This window comes from Colobus angolensis, unplaced genomic scaffold (assembly GCF_000951035.1).
Source record: "Colobus angolensis palliatus isolate OR3802 unplaced genomic scaffold, Cang.pa_1.0 Scaffold215, whole genome shotgun sequence".
In the NCBI taxonomy this organism is placed as follows: Eukaryota; Metazoa; Chordata; class Mammalia; order Primates; family Cercopithecidae; genus Colobus; species Colobus angolensis.
In genome coordinates, this window is record NW_012115322.1 from 1,388,630 (window position 1) to 1,409,180 (window position 20,551).

General features: G+C 37.9%; 1 protein-coding gene across 1 annotated transcript in view; it reads left to right on the forward strand.

Annotated features, from left to right (window-relative positions):
* The window catches only part of NEB (nebulin), a 226,170-nt gene that overhangs the window by 58,227 nt on the left and 147,392 nt on the right, over window positions 1–20,551 (forward strand). The window contains exons 39-52 of the mRNA XM_011943053.1: window positions 2,022–2,126; window positions 3,398–3,505; window positions 4,922–5,233; window positions 5,782–5,988; window positions 6,463–6,567; window positions 6,720–6,827; window positions 7,469–7,780; window positions 8,963–9,169; window positions 12,099–12,203; window positions 13,199–13,306; window positions 14,836–15,147; window positions 15,278–15,484; window positions 15,927–16,031; window positions 17,193–17,300. Coding sequence (XP_011798443.1) covers window positions 2,022–2,126; window positions 3,398–3,505; window positions 4,922–5,233; window positions 5,782–5,988; window positions 6,463–6,567; window positions 6,720–6,827; window positions 7,469–7,780; window positions 8,963–9,169; window positions 12,099–12,203; window positions 13,199–13,306; window positions 14,836–15,147; window positions 15,278–15,484; window positions 15,927–16,031; window positions 17,193–17,300 — 2,409 coding nt within the window. The remainder of the gene's footprint in view (window positions 1–2,021; window positions 2,127–3,397; window positions 3,506–4,921; window positions 5,234–5,781; window positions 5,989–6,462; window positions 6,568–6,719; window positions 6,828–7,468; window positions 7,781–8,962; window positions 9,170–12,098; window positions 12,204–13,198; window positions 13,307–14,835; window positions 15,148–15,277; window positions 15,485–15,926; window positions 16,032–17,192; window positions 17,301–20,551) is intronic.

Sequence of the window (20,551 nt, forward strand, 5' to 3'; positions counted from 1 at the left end):
CTGAGCCGCTCCTCCATCCTTCTTAATTCAATGCGTGAGGATGCATCTATGTTAGCAAATAAACTGCTTTCATAGGTATGAGAGAAAGGGCTGCCTTTTGAAGCAACTGGGATCTTGAACATGGGGAAAATAGGGAGACAAAAACACGGGACTATTCCAAATTTGCTTTGTTTTCCAAATGTAGAGAGCCTGTGCTATTCATAAGCAGATATGCATTATACATATGAAATGACATTATTACTATTATTATCTGTGGCTCTTTATGAATTGTAAAACAAGTTATTTATTACTCTGGGTTGCAGTATTTCTACCTAGCCACAGAGAGAAGAGGCATAATGTCCTAATCCCCTCGCATAATAGCTCCATGCTCTGAGAGGCAATCTTAGAATGAGGCCTCTGGGGAAGAGATAAACAGTTTATTTGCAGTCGTCTGGGATCTCATTCTGAGACCACGTCTATATGGACTCTTATTCTTTCTGTAGAAGCTAATTATAATGCTCAGGGCCTCACATGACTTGTTAATTTTAGAATTCTGTTAAAATGCCTCCACCAGAAAGAGAGGGGTAAGTAAAAACCAAAGAAAGACTTTTTGTATTTTAGCCCCAGACTTTGGAAGGTGGGGAAATGCTTTGCTTGCCTTCGATTTGAAGATCTATGGATTTTAGCTCCTGTCCCCACATTATCACAGATGTCTAAGGGTTAATTCTATCTTACGGGTAATAAATGGTGTCAATTCTCTTGATTTCTTTTGTACTGAGCGAGATGTCGCTTCTCGTGGTGTTTTTCCAGTTAGCTAGGCAAACTGTACACTCACTATATGAAGTCTTCCCCATCACAATAAATGCTATCAACATCTACCTCGTTACTCAAGCTGGAAACTTGGCAGTAACTGTTAACACCTCCCTGTGTGAACTCCCACATCCAGTACCTCTGCTGAGTCAGCTTCCTAAATATCTCTCAGCCAGCCTGCTCCCAAATGCCACCAACCCTACTTCCAGCTTCTGTATGGCTCGTGTGGACAACTTCTATAACCTGTTATCTGGACTCCCTGCCTGTGGTCTCAAACAGCCACGAGAGCCTGTCTTAAAACACGAATCAAAGCATATCCCTCTTTTTTTTTTTTTTTTTTTGAGACAGAGTCTCGCTCTGTCGCCCCGGCTGGAGTGCAGTGGCCGTATCTCGGCTCACTGCAAGCTCTGCCTCCCGGGCTTATGCCATTCTCCTGCCTCAGCCTCCCGAGTAGCTGGGACTACAGGCGCCCACCAACTCGCCCAGCTAGTTTTTTGTATTTTTTAGCAGAGACGGGGTTTCACCGTATTAGCCAGGATGGTCTCAATCTCCTGACCTCATGATCTGCCCATCTCGGCCTCCCAAAGTGCTGGGATTACTGGCTTGAGCCACCGCGCCCGGCCAGCATATCCCTCTTATATGTGAAACCTCTTAGGAATTTCTTGAATGTGAGTGAAATCTAAACTCATCAACTTGACAAAAGACCCTCCTCTCTGTGGCCCCTTCTGCACTTTCTGTCTAATACTGCCCCACCCCCGTGTCTACCCAGGCACATTTCCAGCCTTGGGTCCCGAATGCTCTTCCTCTGCCCCTCTCTCCAAGTCTGAGCGTAAATGTTACCTCTGCAGAGTGGTTTTACTGACCATCCTTGTTTCTTTGCTACAATTATTCCATTGATAACACATCACAAATTCTAGTGATAGTTTGTAGTTTACATGTTTTATGTCTGTCCTTTGTATTGGACAATAATCTCCAACAGGACAGATCTGCCTTCCTTACCTCTTTAAACACAGAACTTACCACCCTGCCTGACCAACAGTGCTGTCCAATAAATACTGGTAGAATGCGAACATAAATGCATCTACCAGGGCCCCTCCCTCACGACAGAGTAGGCGTTTGTCTCATAAATGGAAAACACAAATGATAGCCTTCCTTTTTAAAGGAGTCTGTGCTTGATGAAATTTACATTATGTCAGCTAATGATATGTGCATGCCGTCTCCTTTGCTTTTAGTTGAACTACAAGGTGGAGGGAGAGAAACTGAAGCACAAGTACACTATTGACCCTGAATTGCCTCAGTTTATTCAAGCCAAGGTCAACGCCCTCAACATGAGTGATGTGAGTATTTGGCCTGGTGCTAATATTGCCTACGTGGGCCTCTCCTTTCTGGTTCTTTGCAACTCTTGCCCTGAGAATTGTAGGAGGTGCAACTCTGTGTGGACCCTGAGTCTTCACATTAAACTCTTAACCATACAACATGAGCCCAGGGGGCCACAATAAAATTTTGCTTAATGCAGACTTTTCCAAACTATGGGCTGTGACTCATTAGTGGGTTATAAAGTCAGTCAAGTAAGTTGTGTCCTATTAAGAAAAAAAAAAGGACCGTGAGACAGACAAGATTGGAAAACACAAGAGTGCCTAGTCTGCAGTATGGAAAATATTGCTTTCTACAACTTTTATTTTAATTATTTATTAAAACATCCAAAAATTTCTTCACAAACTCTTTTTTTTGTATGTAACTAACCTCTCTTGAGTAGTCTAGACATCTAACTGGTGGTAATGTTTAAATCCACTATTATGAATTGTTTCCTTTTTTTAAAAAAGATATAAATCCTAATTTAAAAACATAATAAAACTTGGATAAATTGTTAATTTCATAAAAGATGGCTTAGTCATTCTTTCCAATGTTTTTAGGCTCTGTTTCATATCCAACTATACATTCCTGTGCTTTTGGTTCATTTAAAGTGCATAATGCACTCTAAAGCGTGATCATTTCTCTCTAGTTCATTAGGCTTCATACTACAGTAAGAGACTTGAGAAAAATGCTTTAAGATAAACAAGATTATAGAAAGTATCAATTTGTTGTCAAAAGTGACAAAATTTTTTTGTTGTAAACAATTTTTACAAGTAATATTTAAGCATTTTCTAAGTAATATTTAAGCATTAAGATCAATTAAAGCTGAGTTATACTACATCTGGATTTTTAGTTTTAGTATTCATGTCTTTCTATAAGCTTGAAATGCTTCATTACAAGAAACTTTTTTCCAAAAGTATTATATGTTATAGAAAAGTTGGAAAATATAGAAAATTATGAAAAATAAATGAAAATCTTCTGTTATTCAACAGTCAAAGCATTACCTTTCTGTTGCTTTGTTATACAAGCATATACATTTTTTGACCAGTTGAGATTATACTGTGTATACAGTTTACTGATCCTTTTAAATCAAATCAAGTATATACATAAAAGACAAACTAATAGTCCTAACTTCATAGATTGTCTTAATAGAAAGGGATCTATTATGACATGTTTTATAAGAAACATTTTGGCATTCTGTTTCATTCCTCTTTTAATGATGTCAAATAATAAAATAACCTCTACTTTTTTGAAGGCTCATTATAAAGCAGATTGGAAGAAAACCATTGCCAAGGGCTACGATTTGAGACCAGACGCCATCCCAATTGTTGCTGCAAAAAGTTCAAGGAATATTGCTAGTGATGTAAGTCTAATTTAAACGTAGTAAACTTCCTGTCTGTTTAAAAAACTTCAGGAGTTCAAGACCAGCCTGGGCAACATAGCAAGACCCTGTCTCTACAGAAATAAAAAAAAAATTAGCCAGGTGTGGTGGTGTATATCTGTAGTCCCAGCTATTTCAGAGGCTGAGATGGGAGGATCTCTTTAACCCAGGAGTTTGAGGCTGCGGTGAGCTGTGACTGCACCGCTGCACTCCAGCCTGGGTGACAGAGTGAGATCCTATCTCTAAAAAAGAAAAAAAAAAATCTGTATGTGATGTATAAGACTGTATCAACTACATAAAGAAGCAAGTAAAGAAATTACAATATAAAAATACTTCCTAAAATCCTAATTGCCAATTACATTGTTTATATTGCCTCACTTTAAATATTTTTCACATATTTAAAAGCTTAATAAAGTTATTACAAAGAAGAAAATTCTTTTTAAAAACTGTGAAGTATTTGAAACTTTCATTAGTATCATTGTTATGAACTTAAAAGCCACTTTTTATTTGGATTTTGTCTTGAAAAAAGTCATGATATACTAAAATATCACTAAATTAGAAAAGTCTCCAAGTATTTTAAAAGAATTCAGTGTTTTAATTTTATAATTTCCACGAAGGAAAAAACCCCACAGAAATAGAAACATGGAAAACCAGAAAAAATATTTTGCTAATTCTTTCTGGTCTTTCATATTTCTATTTCCATGGATTACATAACAGGATTTTAGTTAATTACTTATAGTTAATTACGTAACAAGATTTTAGTTAATTTTTTTTACAAACTAAGTTATATTCATATATGAATTGACATAATGCCTTGATAGAGTAAAAATGCATTAATTTCAAGATTAATACACTAATTTGTATTAGGGCTGAAATTTACTCATAATTATGCAAATACTTTTTAAGATAATACAAATTAATACTGGAAATATAATAAAAAGAATACATTGACCAGATATGGTGGCTCACATGTCTAATGCTAGCACTTTGGGAGGCTGAGGAGGGAGGACCCCAGAGGCTGCAGCAAGTCATCATTGAACCATTGCACTCTGGCCTGAGGGACAGAGCAAGACCCTGTCTCAAAAAAAAGGGTACATCAAATGCTTAATAAGCAAACTTCTCAGGAACATTTGAGTTATTCAAGTAATCTACTTGTGAAGAGTATAAATATAAACTATTCCATTATTCCATCCTTAATGATCTCCAGGGCAGGTCTCAAGATGAGCCATTAAAAATATTTTGCTAATTGTTTATTTTAAAATACAGAAAAAAAAAAAAAAACTTCAATGTTACCTAGATTCAGACTGAAGTTGGCTTTTGCTTTATTTGTTGTATAAATTCAGTTTATATCAGACTTCTATGCTATCCAACTTCTGTCTGCCCTTTGTTTTCAAATAGTGCAAATATAAGGAGGCCTACGAGAAAGCCAAAGGCAAGCAAGTTGGATTTCGCAGTCTTCAGGATGATCCTAAACTGGTTCACTACATGAATGTGGCCAAAATGCAGTCTGATCGTGAGTACAAAAAGGGCTATGAAGCCAGCAAGACCAAGTACCACACACCTCTGGATATGGTCAGTGTGACAGCTGCAAAGAAATCTCAGGAGGTTGCCACCAACGCCAACTACAGACAGCCATACCACCATTACACTCTCCTGCCCGACGCCTTGAATGTGGAGCACTCCAGGAATGCCATGCAGATTCAGAGCGATGTATGTACTGGTTACCAAGTTGTTATCCATTTCTAATGGGTGGGAGGGAAAAACAGGAACCACTTACTCCATCCCACACCTGGCTGCACTCACTGTAATTAAGGATTCCCTCCAGAACTTGGAGTTTTAGGATTTCACTCATTTAAATTATAGGTAACTTTATTGTTAATTTTATATATATGCATACACATATATTTAAAATGTTAGTGTTAGAGCCAAACATACGATATTGTCTATGAAAAATTAGGAGGCTCAAATAGGTGTTATATAATTTTCCTTCCAGTGCAAAATTCTGTTAATTTTTCATTTCTTTTTCTGAAGAAAGTTAACTTTTTAAAGGAATTGCTGGGTCAGGATTTCCTGTTCAAAACCACTATGAATGCAATTACTTTTATAATTAATTTCTTCTGAAAGACTGCAGGGAGTAAAAAGCAGATTATTCTCCCCCTCCCAGCTTCCCTTTTTCTTTTTGATTGTAAGTAAATCATGTAGCCAAAGAAACCCAAGCCCTGACTATTTCTGAAATGATTGTTTTTTTCATTGTAAAGAATCTGTACAAATCTGACTTCACCAATTGGATGAAAGGGATCGGCTGGGTCCCCATAGAGTCCCTAGATGTGGAGAAGGCAAAGAAAGCAGGAGAGATTCTTAGTGAGAAGAAGTATCGCCAGCACCCTGAGAAGCTGAAATTCACGTACGCCATGGACACAATGGAACAGGCACTTAACAAGAGTAACAAACTGAACATGGACAAGGTAAGGACTCACCTGCCAGCCTTGCCCAGGGAACCCTCATGATATTCATGCTACTGAGCCTGGCACTGCCCCCATCATCTCCTTCAGTGTTTCTTTCTGATCGTCTTGATAGTGTTGGTGGGAGGGGACTCTATTGCTTGCATCATGTTTAGCACGTTCTCTTTCATAGCGACCCCCTCAGGTCATCGCTCAACAGCATGTTAAGAATGTGACAGAACGACAAAACTCCACATGGTTGTGCGGTGGGGGCAAGATGGTATATTTGGTGCTTTGGTAGTAGAGGATTGCCTTATTCAACAATTTTTTTTCTCATTGTGTGTTTAGTTTACTTGGCCCATCTTTTTGTTATTTCATCCATTTTCTAATATCAACATTTAACCTCTTCTACCATGTAGATGTAAATCTCTTCCTCTTGCTAGCATTGGGTCAAACTTGTCCTGCTGTAAAATCATGCACCTGACTTTCTCGTTGCAGAAGCTCTACACTGAAAAATGGAACAAGGACAAGACCACCATTCATGTCATGCCTGACACACCAGATATTTTACTCTCCAGAATAAATCAAATCACCATGAGTGATGTAAGTAGATTAACAACAGCAAAAGCTGGGAAGAAGGTTAAAGGGAACCGATACTTATGTCTGCCTTTTTTACATGCCAACCACTTTGTAGTCAGGACCTCTATTCTAACCCCAATAACAAGATGCTGTTGTTTTTCTATTTTATTGTTTAGAAACTGTACAAAGCTGGCTGGGAAGAAGAAAAGAAGAAAGGATATGACCTGCGACCTGATGCCATTGCAATAAAGGCTGCAAGAGCCTCTAGAGACATTGCCAGTGATGTAAGTGCTTCCACTGGGCCTTTTTGGGGCTAGGCAAGTAAGAACAAATGCACCAAGCTTGTGTATATGTAGGAGCTGTGGTCAGCTCCATTCAGGGCTGGTGGGAATGCCATCCCATGTGACGCACAAGACATCTCCCTTCACCTCATCCAAGTACTCTCTAATCGTCTGTTCATTATTTAATGTAAGTAGTGACTGAGTCTTGTTAAAACAAGTAGCCTTTAGAGTCTATTCAAATCACGTGCAATTATAAGCAAATGTAAAGATGCAATCTACATGTTTTACCAGGAGGCCCATGGCCAGGCCCTCTCTTATAGATGCACCATGAGAAATCATACCTGCAGCCTTTTCTGTCACTTAGCCGAGTGGGGAAATCTGCTTTCTAAATGTCTCTATACCAATTTAAGTACACATCTCTTCAATTAACTCTGAGATTATTTTCTTTCCATGGATTCAAGTCTGGGAAAAACAAAATCGAAGTAAAAAGAGTTTGCTCCCTGCCTCTCACGAGTGCCTTCCTTCTAATTTTAGAGTAGCTCTAAAACCCTTCATCTAAGACAAAGCTAATGTCACCTAGTGAATGGTACTTTGTTCTCTTTCATTTACCATTTTCATCACCATCATGTCTTCTCTGTCCACAGTACAAATACAAGCAAGCCTATGAACAAGCCAAAGGGAAACATATTGGCTTCCGGAGCCTGGAAGATGACCCCAAGCTGGTGCACTTCATGCAGGTGGCCAAGATGCAGTCAGACCGGGAGTACAAGAAGGGATACGAGAAATCCAAGACCTCCTTTCACACCCCAGTGGACATGCTCAGTGTGGTGGCTGCCAAGAAGTCTCAGGAAGTGGCCACCAACGCCAACTACAGGAACGTGATCCATACCTACAACATGCTTCCTGATGCCATGAGCTTTGAATTGGCCAAAACTAGGATGCAGATTCAGAGTGATGTATGTGAAAGCCACATTTGCAGAGCGCTTACTCTGGATAATGAGTAACCATGAAAGACCATAAGTCATGACATTTTGAAAATCCTGAAAGAAATTCATCTGCTGTTTCCCAACATAGTGTTTCATTTGCTACCTTAGATTGAATTCATGTCTTTTAACAAAAGGAGATCAAGTCTAGAAACTAAAGTCTTGTTTTCTACTATTGTTGCTGTGAGCACTGTTGGATGTTGAATTCCACAACAGCAAATGGAACTTCATTTCAGAAAGAGTGTATTGAAAGAAATATATCTAGCAAAGGTGGTCAAAAGCATAATAGGCTTTTAATAGAGGAATAAAAGGGAAAGTAAGAAATCAGATAATCTGATAGCTCCAGCCCCTCCCTCCCAACTGGGTTTCATTCTACCACTTCTAACTTTGCAATTGCCTACCTTACTAATGAAATTTTTTGAGAAGGTGATGACTGATGCAGCTTTTGGACTAAATGTAAGAAAGACTGAGAAGGAATAGAGCCAAGAATTTAGCTAAAGAGGCCATTTGATGGTTGGAGAGGTGAATTAAGTTACAAACCCAAAGCAAGCCTACATTTATCTTTGGGAATGTGAGGACTGAGCTATTAATTGCCAGGGAGGTAATAAGTGCCTGAATGAAAGCAACCATGGTACAGTTGTAGAGAGAAATGTCAAAGCTGAGGAGCAAAAAAGGGAATTTACACAAAGTACCAGGAAGGTTTCTGGCATACCTGAGGGAATTGTAATGGTGGTGGGTGATCAAAGACAGTGAAAGGGAAAAATGGGGTTTCCAGAGTCATCTATTAACCAAAGGGCCTTGGGAGTTTTTGTAAGAAAGGTCAGCATAGTTGCTTTTCTCAAGGAGATAACAGTCACCTGGCAGATGAATCTAAGTGGTATTTCTTGGTACTTTTTCTTTATGAAGGCACTGAGAAAAACAAATCACAAAGACATTTCTGCTTATTTTTAAATTTATCATGCAAGGAAATATAAAAAGGATAAAATTTTAGGGATGAAATGGTTGAAGTTCATCATGCTATTGGTTAAATACCAATATTCTAGCAAATATTGAAGTGGAAAAGTTACAAATGAAGTGGAAGTTACAGAATATTAAACACACACTTGGAATTCTTGGAAAGTTTCAGTTTCTTCTCATTATTTTCCTCTTTTGCAGAATCAGTACAAGGCTGACTATGCTGACTTTGTGAAGGGCATTGGATGGCTCCCTCTGGGCTCCCTGGAAGCGGAGAAAAACAAGAAAGCCATGGAGATTATTAGTGAAAAGAAGTACCGCCAGCACCCAGACACTTTGAAGTATTCCACATTGATGGACTCGATGAACATGGTTTTGGCCCAGAATAATGCAAAAATTATGAACGAAGTAAGTCTTTGAATAATGCAGTGTTTCATATGCATCAGAGAGAATCCAGGTATAACTTATATTTAATCCACAGGCTTTGCTAATACAGTTATAGGGCATCACACTTGAGGTTATTTTACCTAGAAAAAGAGTCTTGTGGTTAAAAAAAAAAAGATAGGAATTATTTCTAACTAGTAGTCTCAAATCTTCAATGAACCATCCTATCTTATTGACATAACCAAATAAATAGGGACTTTTTCTTTTATTGCACCTCTTGAAAATGAGTCCTGTTTGTCTAAGGTGAGGTTTAATAGACACTCATAACACTGAATCAGCCGATTTCCTGACGGCAGCTGGTATTGCAAACCACCCAAAGCCCAGTTTCCTTTCTGTTTTGATGGGATCAAAGAAAATTCCAAGATTATATGGCTGTAGCAGCATTTAAAACCAGAATGTTCTCTGGGCAATCTTGAGGGCAATTGTTCTATATCAGTGTTCCCTTGGGTCATGAATTATTCCAGCTTTTAGAAAAGCCTTTCTCCATTTTTACATTGATTTGCAATAAGAGATCAAAACCAACAAGTACAATCAACCTTGAACATCTGTTTTTGAAGTTAAAAATAATAAAATAACTGCAGCAGCACTGGTAGATCAAAATGAGAAATGCCTTTGATTAACATAATAGAGAAAAAGATGATTTGGATCTAAACATGAAACCGTTGCAGAAAATAATGGCCCTAGTTGTGCTAGAAAGATAGAACTGGATTATGCTAAGCCACAGAGCAAACCCCCTGGAGTCTTCAGAGAATTGAATGATTTGTGGAGATCAATCTCCTTGAAAGGGACCTGCCTCAAAGACAAGGCACAAATTTCTGTGCCTCTTTTAAGATTTAGAATCTAAACTATGAGGATATCTATTTTTTTCAGTGTTAGTGATTAACATTTCTGAATAATGATGCCAAGAGGAGAATCATAGAACTAAGATGCACTGGCACTGAGAGACATCTTGATAATAATCAAGTTGAATCCTCCCACTGCAGAATTGAAAAAAGAACAGCCCAGAGAAGCAAAGCACCTCCCAAAAGGGTACACAGCAGGTCAACAGCGGGGTCTGGACTAGAATAGGGATTCTGATAACTAGGCACTGCTCTTTCCACTAGCATTTCACTGCCCAATACTGTTACTACTAGCCACATGTGTTGATTTATGTTTGTATAAATCGTATTAATAATTCAGTTTCTCATTCACATTAGCTACATTTCAAATCGAGTTCTACCATATTGGATTATGCAGAACATTTCCATCATTGCAGAAAGTTCTGCTGCATAGTGCTGGTCTAAAACAAGGTTCAGAAAAATGACTGTTTTTGTAAATAAAGTTTTATAGTTACACAACCACAGCTGTTTGTCAGCGTGTGGTCTCTGGCTGCTTTTGGACTACAGCAGCAGAGTTGAGTAGCTAATGACAGCAGTTTTGTAGCCCACACGGCCTGAAATTTAAAGAATTTCTGTCTATACAGAAAAAGTTTGCCAACCTCTAGTCCAGAAGAAGGTTATTCTTATTTTAATTAAGACAGACTAAAAGAGATAGCATTTTTCATCTATTGCATTTGCACAAATTAAAAAGCTGTGTTACACACAATATCTGTAAGGGAGTTTCTGTTAAAGCAAACTTTTAATGGGCCATTTGTTAATGTTTGTTAAAATTTAAAATTTGGGTATCATTACCCTGTAGAAATCCTTGTACGTGTGTGCAAAGATATACATACGTACATACACACAAGAATATGTTTGCAGTTTAGGGTTTCTGAAAAGAGATGCTGAGATGAAAATTGGAGTACAGAGTATTTTTTAGGGATCCTAGTCCTTGGGAGGAAGGACTAGGCGGGAGGAGAAGTTGAACAGTGATGCTGGCATGACAAAGGCTTGCCCAGTCCCACAGAGGGCTCTCAAGTGTCTCTGTAGTAGAGACCTGCATTGAGCTGAAATGGCTAGATCTTTGTACACCCACTTCGATGAGCTGTTGAGTGTGGTTATCTGGGAAGCACACGCTCTTGAGTGAGATAGCTGATGACTAGAGACTGTCAAAAGTTGGGGAATCAGGTCCTTCCTTGAATGGGTATATTGGTGGCACATCTCCATGTCCACCACAAGGATCATCACATTGCTTGTAGTAGAAAAAGGCTAGAGGCCATAAGTTAAATATTCATCAACAGAGAACTGGTTAACTTAATTAGATTATACCTCCTAATGAAATACTATGTAGCTCTACAAATGAATGAAATAAATTATTTTAAGAAGTTGTTCAAAGATGTCTCTATTATTAAGTTAAAAATCAAGATGTAGAATATGACTTCATGTATATTTTAAAAGGACTATATGTGTGTTTTAATGTACATAGAAAATTTTAGGAGGCAAATGCTACCTCCATGCTGTAAGGTAAGGGGATAAAGCATTTTTACTTTCCATCTTATATCCTCCCTACTGTATTGCTTGAATAAGCAACTTTTCCATTAAATTTTTTCTGGGCCAGGTGCAGTGGCTCATGCCTGTAATAATAGCACTTTGGGAGGTGAAGGCAGGTAGATTGCTTGAGCTCAGGAGTTTGAAACCAGCATGGGCAACATGGCAAAAACCCATCTCTATGAAAAATACAAAAATTAACCAGGCGTGGTAGTACATGCCTGTAGTCCCAGCTACTCAGGAGGCTGAGGTGGGAGGATGGATTGTTTGAGCCTGGAAGGTGGAGGATGCAGTAAGCCATAATTGCACTACTGCACTCCAGCCTGGGTGACAGCATGAGACTCTGTCTCAAAAATAATGAATAAATTAATTTAAACCTAGTTAATAAAAACACATGAAATATTGATATATATGTGTACAATGATGTGTATGTACTAAGTAAGCTTCTTTTAAGATTTTAAACACTAATTTACACTGTTTTTTCCTAGCATCTCTACAAACAAGCATGGGAGGCTGATAAAACCAAAGTCCACATCATGCCTGATATCCCCCAGATTATTTTGGCAAAGGCAAATGCAATTAATATGAGTGATGTAAGTATAGTTCCTCCTGTTGTCATCTTTCTCTCCAGCAGATTTCAACCAGTAAGAACAAATTAATTAATATCTCTCTCAGTTATGGGAGTGAATGTTTTAAAAATAATGGTGGAAATCCACGCATGAGGCTCTTTCTCTTTCTAATTTTGCTTTGCGGAGTTGGAGTAGGTCTGTCGATGGGGTTGGGCCAAGCAGTTAAGAATTTGAAGGGTGATTGGATTTTGTTCTGGGGGGCACTCCTTATTAAATTGAGAGATTTGGTAGAAAGAAACAGGCTCGGAGGCCAGGAGAAGAGAAAAAGGAAATGAGAGTTCTGGAATTTCATTCTTAGAGAGCCCTTCCATCAAACCTTTGAGATGGTTCTGAAGAAGGGGTTAAATGGAAAGGGAAGAAGAACATTTTGAAGAATTTGGGGCAAACCCCACAACAAGGAATGTGCAACACTTGTTAGAAAATGTATCGATGTTTTATGTCATTTCCTTTTTCGTCTAATCATAGTTGCTAGGAAATCTTCTAATCCTACCTATTTTTTTTTGTTTGTTTGTTTCTTTGAATTCCACAGAGATTTGGAATAGCTGAGTTTTTCTTTAATTGTAGATTCCACATTATTATACAAATAAAAGTGCTGATTATAAAACAGTGACTTTTCTTTTGATGTAAGAATAGGGCTGTTTTGTAGTCTTCCTTTAACTCTTATTTGCATCAATAAGAATCTCCAGGACTTTCACATTTTTTAAGTATATTTACAACCTGATAGAGACCAGTAACTTTTAGTTTTTTCTGGTAGTTTCTTGAAAACATGTTTAAGTTTGTTATAGATTGTTTTTCAAACACAGTTATGTTACTTGTAAGAACATTCAGCCACTAAAGCACCAATGAAGCATTCTGCTCAAAAACAAAAAAAAAGACGCCACAGTGGTAGTTTACTCTTCTAAAATAAATCCAGGCTTTCATATTTAGAAGAAAACTCTTCCCTTTGCCTCTCTTTACAGAAACTCTACAAACTTTCCTTGGAAGAGTCTAAAAAGAAAGGCTATGATCTCAGACCGGATGCAATTCCTATCAAAGCTGCTAAGGCTTCCAGAGATATTGCAAGTGATGTAAGTCCGAAGGAAAGCAGTCACCTGGCTGGGGGTTTCTAGGGAACCGAAATAATAAGGTTGAGTTCTGGAAACACTGAGTGGACACAATATGAAAAACAGTGGGTCTCACTCTCTGTGAATGCTTCTTAACCTTGCTTTTGTGTGTTCTCTGATATTTCTGAAAAAACACCAAGCTAACCACATGGTGACCCTCATAGATATCAGCTCCCTGACTCATGAGATCTAGATACACTTACTTTGAATCTGTCACTAGGCTATGGCTTGTAGAAATTCAAAGCCCTTCACTAAGCTTTCTTGGTGAAAGTCTCATGTTGTTCTTGCCTCCTGCTTCTTCAGAGATGATTTTTCTCTCAGGATGTCTCATGGATGCAAGAGTGCTGATCATCTGGGCTTATGATGGTTGATGAGTAAATAATTAGGAACTGTTGCAAACCAGTTGTTAAACCATCGGTGGCTTCATATCAGCTATGATGGGCGTATTTACACCACAGAAATTGGCAAACACTACAAAGTGAGGCTTTTCCCGCACTGTGCGGCAAAAAGCAGGTGTACCAACACATCACTGTCATAACATGCCACCTATATGAAACTCAGTTCTTTCATTTGGTTGTTTCCACAAGAAATCCACTCACAGGGAGCATTTAATGACTTGGAGGTCCTGGGAGGAGCACATTTCAAAACACTCTTTCCTTGGTCACCCATCAGTTTTACTTTCTTTCCTCTTCATCTCTATTCTTCATCTTCCCTACCTATCCAGCCCATCCCACTCTCTCTTATTATCCTGAGAACTCCAAATTCTTCTCCCTTCTATTACGCTGGAGTAATTTGGTTCTACTAGCTTCTACCCCCAACTTGCACATGCAATCCCACAAGGAGATAGGCAGAAAAAGAAGCTCTCTATGGATCAAGATCTCCCCTCTATAGAAGAAAGTTGAGATGATAAATAGGACAATTTCTTCCCCCATTATAGCAGTTTAGAGAGTCTTAAAGGAAAAGGAGCTCCACGAATATAAAGCTATTCTAAAATTACACTCTGTGTCTCATAATTGAACCTTTTCTCATCAGTAAATGACTGACAGGATAATTTCTCAGGGCAGTAATAAGAGAAATGTTCTTTTTTTTTTTTTTTTTTTTTTTTTTTTTCCCCTTCATTTTCTGTGTTCTTTTTACCCACTAAAGGCCTCTTTAGCACTAACAGCAAAGTACATGCATAAGTCAGTGTAATGCATCATCACAAGATCTGGGTTCTAATCCTCAGTGGCCTCAACAAGTTGCTCAGCAATCTGGGTTTCAGCTTATTCATCTATAAAATGAGGGCAGTAATAAGAACTTTGCTATCTAACTCACAAGGGAGAGTTGTATTCAGTTACATCAATAAATATGGAAAATGCGTTTGTGAACTATAGAGCTCTATACAAATATAATTTTTAATTATATTTTATTACACAAAAATACAGCATATTGACACTAGACTGATTTTTAGTCAAAGGAATTGCTCTGTATAAAAACTCGTATTTTCTTCACAGTATAAATACAAGCACGATTATGAAAAAGGGAAGGGGAAAATGGTTGGTTTCCGCAGTCTCGAGGATGATCCCAAATTAGTCCATTCCATGCAAGTGGCTAAGATGCAATCTGATCGGGAGTACAAGAAAAACTATGAGAACACAAAGACCAGCTACCACACCCCTGCCGACATGCTCAGTGTCACGGCTGCCAAGGATGCCCAAGCCAACATCACCAACACTAACTACAAGCACCTGATTCACAAGTACATCCTCCTCCCAGATGCAATGAACATTGAACTGACCAGGAATATGAATCGCATACAGAGTGATGTAAGGCTTTCTTCTACTTGGGTGATGGTTGGAATCCTAGCACGGGAAGGGAGATCACAGTCTGTTTACATGCCATGCTTTTGTGTCTAAATGGATAAGATAAAGTAGAATTTGCTTGTCTTCTTTATAGAATGAATATAAGCAAGATTACAATGAATGGTACAAAGGGCTTGGCTGGAGTCCAGCAGGTTCTCTGGAAGTGGAGAAGGCCAAGAAAGCAACTGAATATGCCAGTGATCAGAAATACCGCCAACACCCGAGCAACTTCCAGTTTAAGAAGCTGACTGATTCCATGGACATGGTGCTTGCCAAGCAGAATGCACATACCATGAACAAGGTACACAGAACAGTGGCCGTCCACACAGCCCCCACATGAGGAAAGGCTAGCAGGCTCTGGTTCTTGTTTGGAGAAATCTAATTCAGGTTCATCATTCCTAGGCAGTGGCAAACCATTCCAGATCATTCCCCTACACCATCTTCTTCTTCTGCCCACCTCTTATTTTTTTTCTTCTCTTGACCTTCTAGTTGGGTTAGAAATTATTTATATTTTTAATTATTATATCTTCAATACTTTCCATTGTAGAAAACAGAAAATACTTAAAAGATTATTTTTTAAAATCTGAGTTTGTTTGTAGAGTCTTTTCTGAATTATATGCTGCTTAGTTATTACTTTACTACGTCAAATTGAATGCATTCAAGTACTAATATATAAATACATGTTTTTCTTTCCTGCTTGTCCCAGTTATTCTAATTTCATGTCTTTTTTTCCCACTTCCTAGTATTTATACACCGCTGATTGGAATAAAGATAAGACCAATGTTCACGTGATGCCTGATACACCAGATATTTTACAAGCCAAGCAGAATCAAACACTGTATAGTCAGGTAAAGTTACATAAAAACTACTTGTAAGGGTTTTGTATTGAAACTTATGAACTTATAAAATAATGTAAGAGTAAATACTGATATAAATGTTGAAGCAATGGAAGTTTGGAAATGACACACTGATTAGCCCAGGATGTTGCAAAATAGAGTGGTTAAGAGCAAAGGCTTCAGCCACAACTGTATACTTCATGGAGCAGGTTCTGTGTCTGTTTATCTCTGTGTTCATTGCGTTTGATACCAAGCAGAAAATCAATAGATAATTGTTGAAAAAAATTGCATCAAATAGCCAGGTGTGATGACATGCACCTGTAGTCCTAGCTACTCAGGAAGGTGAGGCAGGAGGATCCCTTGAGCCCAGAAGTTTGAATCCAGTTTGGACAACATTGGGAGACCCTGTCTCTAATAAATAAACACATAAATAAGGTAAAATTACATCAAACAGACTTGGTATGAGTTTTGGCTTTGCCATTTTTGAGATGTATGATACTGGGTAACTCAATTACCTGTCTAAATCTCACTTTCCTCATCCCTAAAGTTGGGACCATAAACGTACCTATGACATTGGATTGCCATGAGGACTAAATGGGAAATTCTGTGTAAGATCCTCAACACAGTGCCTGGCCCATGGAAAGTACTGGATAACTATGAGCTATTTTTGTTATTACCCAGTTCTAACACATATACCTCCATTCAATCAGTAAAGTCAACTCAGAAAGATTGCAACTAAATTATTGCAATTTGTAAAAAGTATTTCATCATTTATTGCTTTTATCCCTTAGCTAATTAAAATGTTGTGACCTGTTTTTCTTTTTGTTAGCAATTATCTTAATATCTGCCTTCAAAATAGTAAGCCAAGGCAGTATTTAACAGCCATGAGAAAAGTACCTGATATGACCATATTGTTTCTGGATAGCAGAGGCTGTGATAAAATATACCACCAGGATTCTCACAGCCAGAAAAGATTAAAGCCAGGTCATACGATGCTGAGTCAGTGCTTTTCCTACTCCTTTAAACAACTTGTTTTATTTTTATCCATATCTTTAAAGATAGGGTAGATGATGTTCAATCTGATATTCACTCTGTAGGTAAACTTTTCCCTAGTAATCTGCTGAGATTCTTTATATAGACAGAATAATGCTGAAAAATATCTTTAATTTTCAGAAACTCTATAAACTTGGATGGGAAGAAGCTTTGAAGAAAGGCTATGATCTCCCAGCTGATGCGATTTCTGTACAGCTAGCTAAAGCTTCAAGAGACATTGCTAGTGATGTGAGTACTAGTTTGAGTTCTAGAAAGATATATTTTTATTTGAATCAGGTAACTTAATGTCAGTAACTATTTTTATAGATAGGCTTTACCTTTCAAAATATAATGCTTCCTTCATTTTCTTCTACCCTCTTCATTTATCCAGAGTTCGCTCTTCTTTTTCACTGTTCGTATGTCAAAAGGGGCTTCCCGAATAGAGGTCGGGCCAGAAGATCTCTAAGATCCATTAGAGTAAGATGCTGTACCTGGGGATATTACAAAGGACCCAAGATTGCAACTTTTCCCTACTTTCCTGAAAATATAATAATTGTCCTGTTTTCTACTTGTCTATTTTAGATAAATTCAAAGTGCCAGATAATAAATCAACCTCAACAAACTGATGCTGATAGATTTTATATGCACATATTTTAAAATAGGCTGTCAGTTATTTCAGTGTAACCCATTTTGCACTTATATAATTGTAATAAATTACCTTGGGACATAAAAAATCCAAGAAGGTCCAGGAATTTAAGTTCCTAAGGCCTTACTTAATTCTTCTTTCTGCTGAAAATCTGGTCTAAAGTTCATAGACTCACTCTCCCAAAGGTAGATTCTAGTTATGATTAGAAACGGTAGGCCGGGCGCGGTGGCTCAAGCCTGTAATCCCAGCACTTTGGGAGGCCGAGACGGGTGGATCACGAGGTCAGGAGATCGAGACCATCCTGGCTAATACAGTGAAACCCCGTCTCTACTAAAAAATACAAAAAACTAGCTGGGCGACGAGGCGGGCGCCTGTAGTCCCAGCTACTCGGGAGGCTGACAGGAGAATGGCGTGAACCCGGGAGGCGGAGCTTGCAGTGAGCTGAGAGCCGGCCACTGCACTCCAGCCTGGGCGGCAGAGCAAGACTCCGTCTCAAAAAAAAAAAAAAAAAGAAACGGTAGCAAATCTGGTGAAAAACTAGGTATTGTCTCTATTGGTTAATTTTTTTACAAGTATTTTACTTAGATATTCTGCATATTGCTAGCATATCATTTTGTGAATCCCAAAACTTAACCACAAAAGTTCAGAAAGTCTTGGTTATAGTGAATAAATTACCAGGATTTCATAGGGAAGCAGGACCTCTTAATTAAAATCTTTAAAAGAAAACAGGGATTTGGTTAATATGCAGGTTGAAGTACAAAGTGGAGGAAAAGAGTGCCTACAAATGGAATCTGACAATAAATTCTAAGAACATAAGGGAAGATTTTATTTAATTCACTTAATTTCTGGCACTCCAGAAATGTGGGAAAACTAATATGATGATATATTATTACCCACTCTCCAGCTTGCAGGTCATTCCCTTATTAAAATAAATCAACGAGATGATAAGCCTAAAGCAATAATGATGTGTAAACTCATTTTCATTTAATGCTATATGCTAAAGATAGTTTAGGAATTGAATAAATAACATCAATAATTTCGTAACGACTCAACATTTGATAGTACCTCATTTCTTTTTGTGTGAACCCATTAATTCGAACCTTTTGAAATCTTACTCTCAAATGAACTATTAGTGAACTTTCCCACTATTATAGAGATGTATTTTCCTCAATTTCAAATGTCCTTGTATTTATAAAATTTCAGAAAATTAAAACAATTTTTATAAGTATTTAATTTAATGAATTAGAATCATAGAATTTAGAGTTGGAAGATAAAGGACATTTAATCTACTCTCCCACTCAGCATCCTACCTTCTCTCCATCTCCAAAAGTCTGTAGATACTTAAAAATATAAGAATTTTGGAGGCTGGGTGCAGTGGTTCCCTCCCGTAATCTCAGCACGTTGGGAGGCCAAGGCAAGAAGATCATTTGAAGCCAGGAGTTCAAGACCAGCCTGGGCAACATAGTGAGACTCTTTCTTTACAAAAAATAAAAAATTAGCCGGGCATGGTGGTGCGTGCCTGGAATTCCAGCTACTTGGGAGGCTGAGATGGGAGAATCACTTGAGCTTGGAAGGTTGAGGCTTTAGTGAGCCATGATCACACCATTGCACTCCAGCTTGGGCAATGGAGCAAGACGGTGTCTCAAAAATAAAAAAATTCTTTAAAGGAATTTTGGAGTCCTTCAGGGCACGTCATTTGTTTGTTAGATCATTTCCAGTTGCCATTATATAGCTTTTTATTTTTACCTAAATAATTTACTGATAAGCTCTAGATCTCTGTTCTATAACACCACAAGTAGCCTATTTCCACTTCCACTTGATAGCTCTTCAGACTTTTTCATATTTGCCCTCCTTTGGTTTCAGTTTTATACATTCTTCAATCTTTGATCATTCTATTTGTAATTTATGCTGTTTTTTCAAAACTCCTGTCAGAATAGAATCCCTCAAAATTTAGTGTTGTTTTCTTGATACAGGAGGTCAGTTCAGAGAGCTTATTTGTGTCCCATACAGAATCTATGGCACTGTTTTTTAAAAAGCAGTTTTGTCAGATTGCTTATGTTGGGGCTCCTGAATATTTTATATATGTAATAATGAAGCTGGGTATCATGTAAGGTATAAGATGTGTTCAGCACCTAACGTCAAGTAAATGCTGTTATTATACTCGTTATCACTGTTGTTACTGTCATCTAGTACTAATGTAATTTTTCTCAATTGAATCTAAATACCAAATTTTACTTTTACTGTCTTAAATTTATGTTATCATTTTGATCCATTTGGCAGTACGTGGAGCTCTTGTGGAATTTTCTTCCTAATCTAACCTACTTAGTTATTTTTAGCCATCTGCACATGCAAGATATGGATCCCAAACAGGACAAGGACAAGGTTATATGACATAACCACATGGCAAGCCACAAAAAAATCCTGCTATTTAATAAATTAGTCTCCACTATTAGGTATATTTACTTAGTCATGTATCTTCCTGATTTTTCTGTCATTTAGCCCATAAGGATTATCATTTCCATAAGAATATCACAAGAACTGTATTAAATACAACCCCAAAGTCAGAATACACAATAGCTAGCACAACCAAACATATATTTCTGCATCTAGTTAGAACTAATTTCTTATAACCTCTATTGATACTCAACTACATTAGATTTCTTCAGAAGCTTCCATGTAAACAAGGCTTAGTTTAAGTAAGTAAACATTCCATACTAAGTTAGCATAGACAACCCTTCTCTCATTTCGGTTTTGGAAAACAAACATGAAAACAAGGCAAATTGAAGCTGAGTGAGGGGGCATGTGCCTGTAATCCCAGCTACTAGGGAGGCTGAAGCTAGAAGAGTAGGCCTGG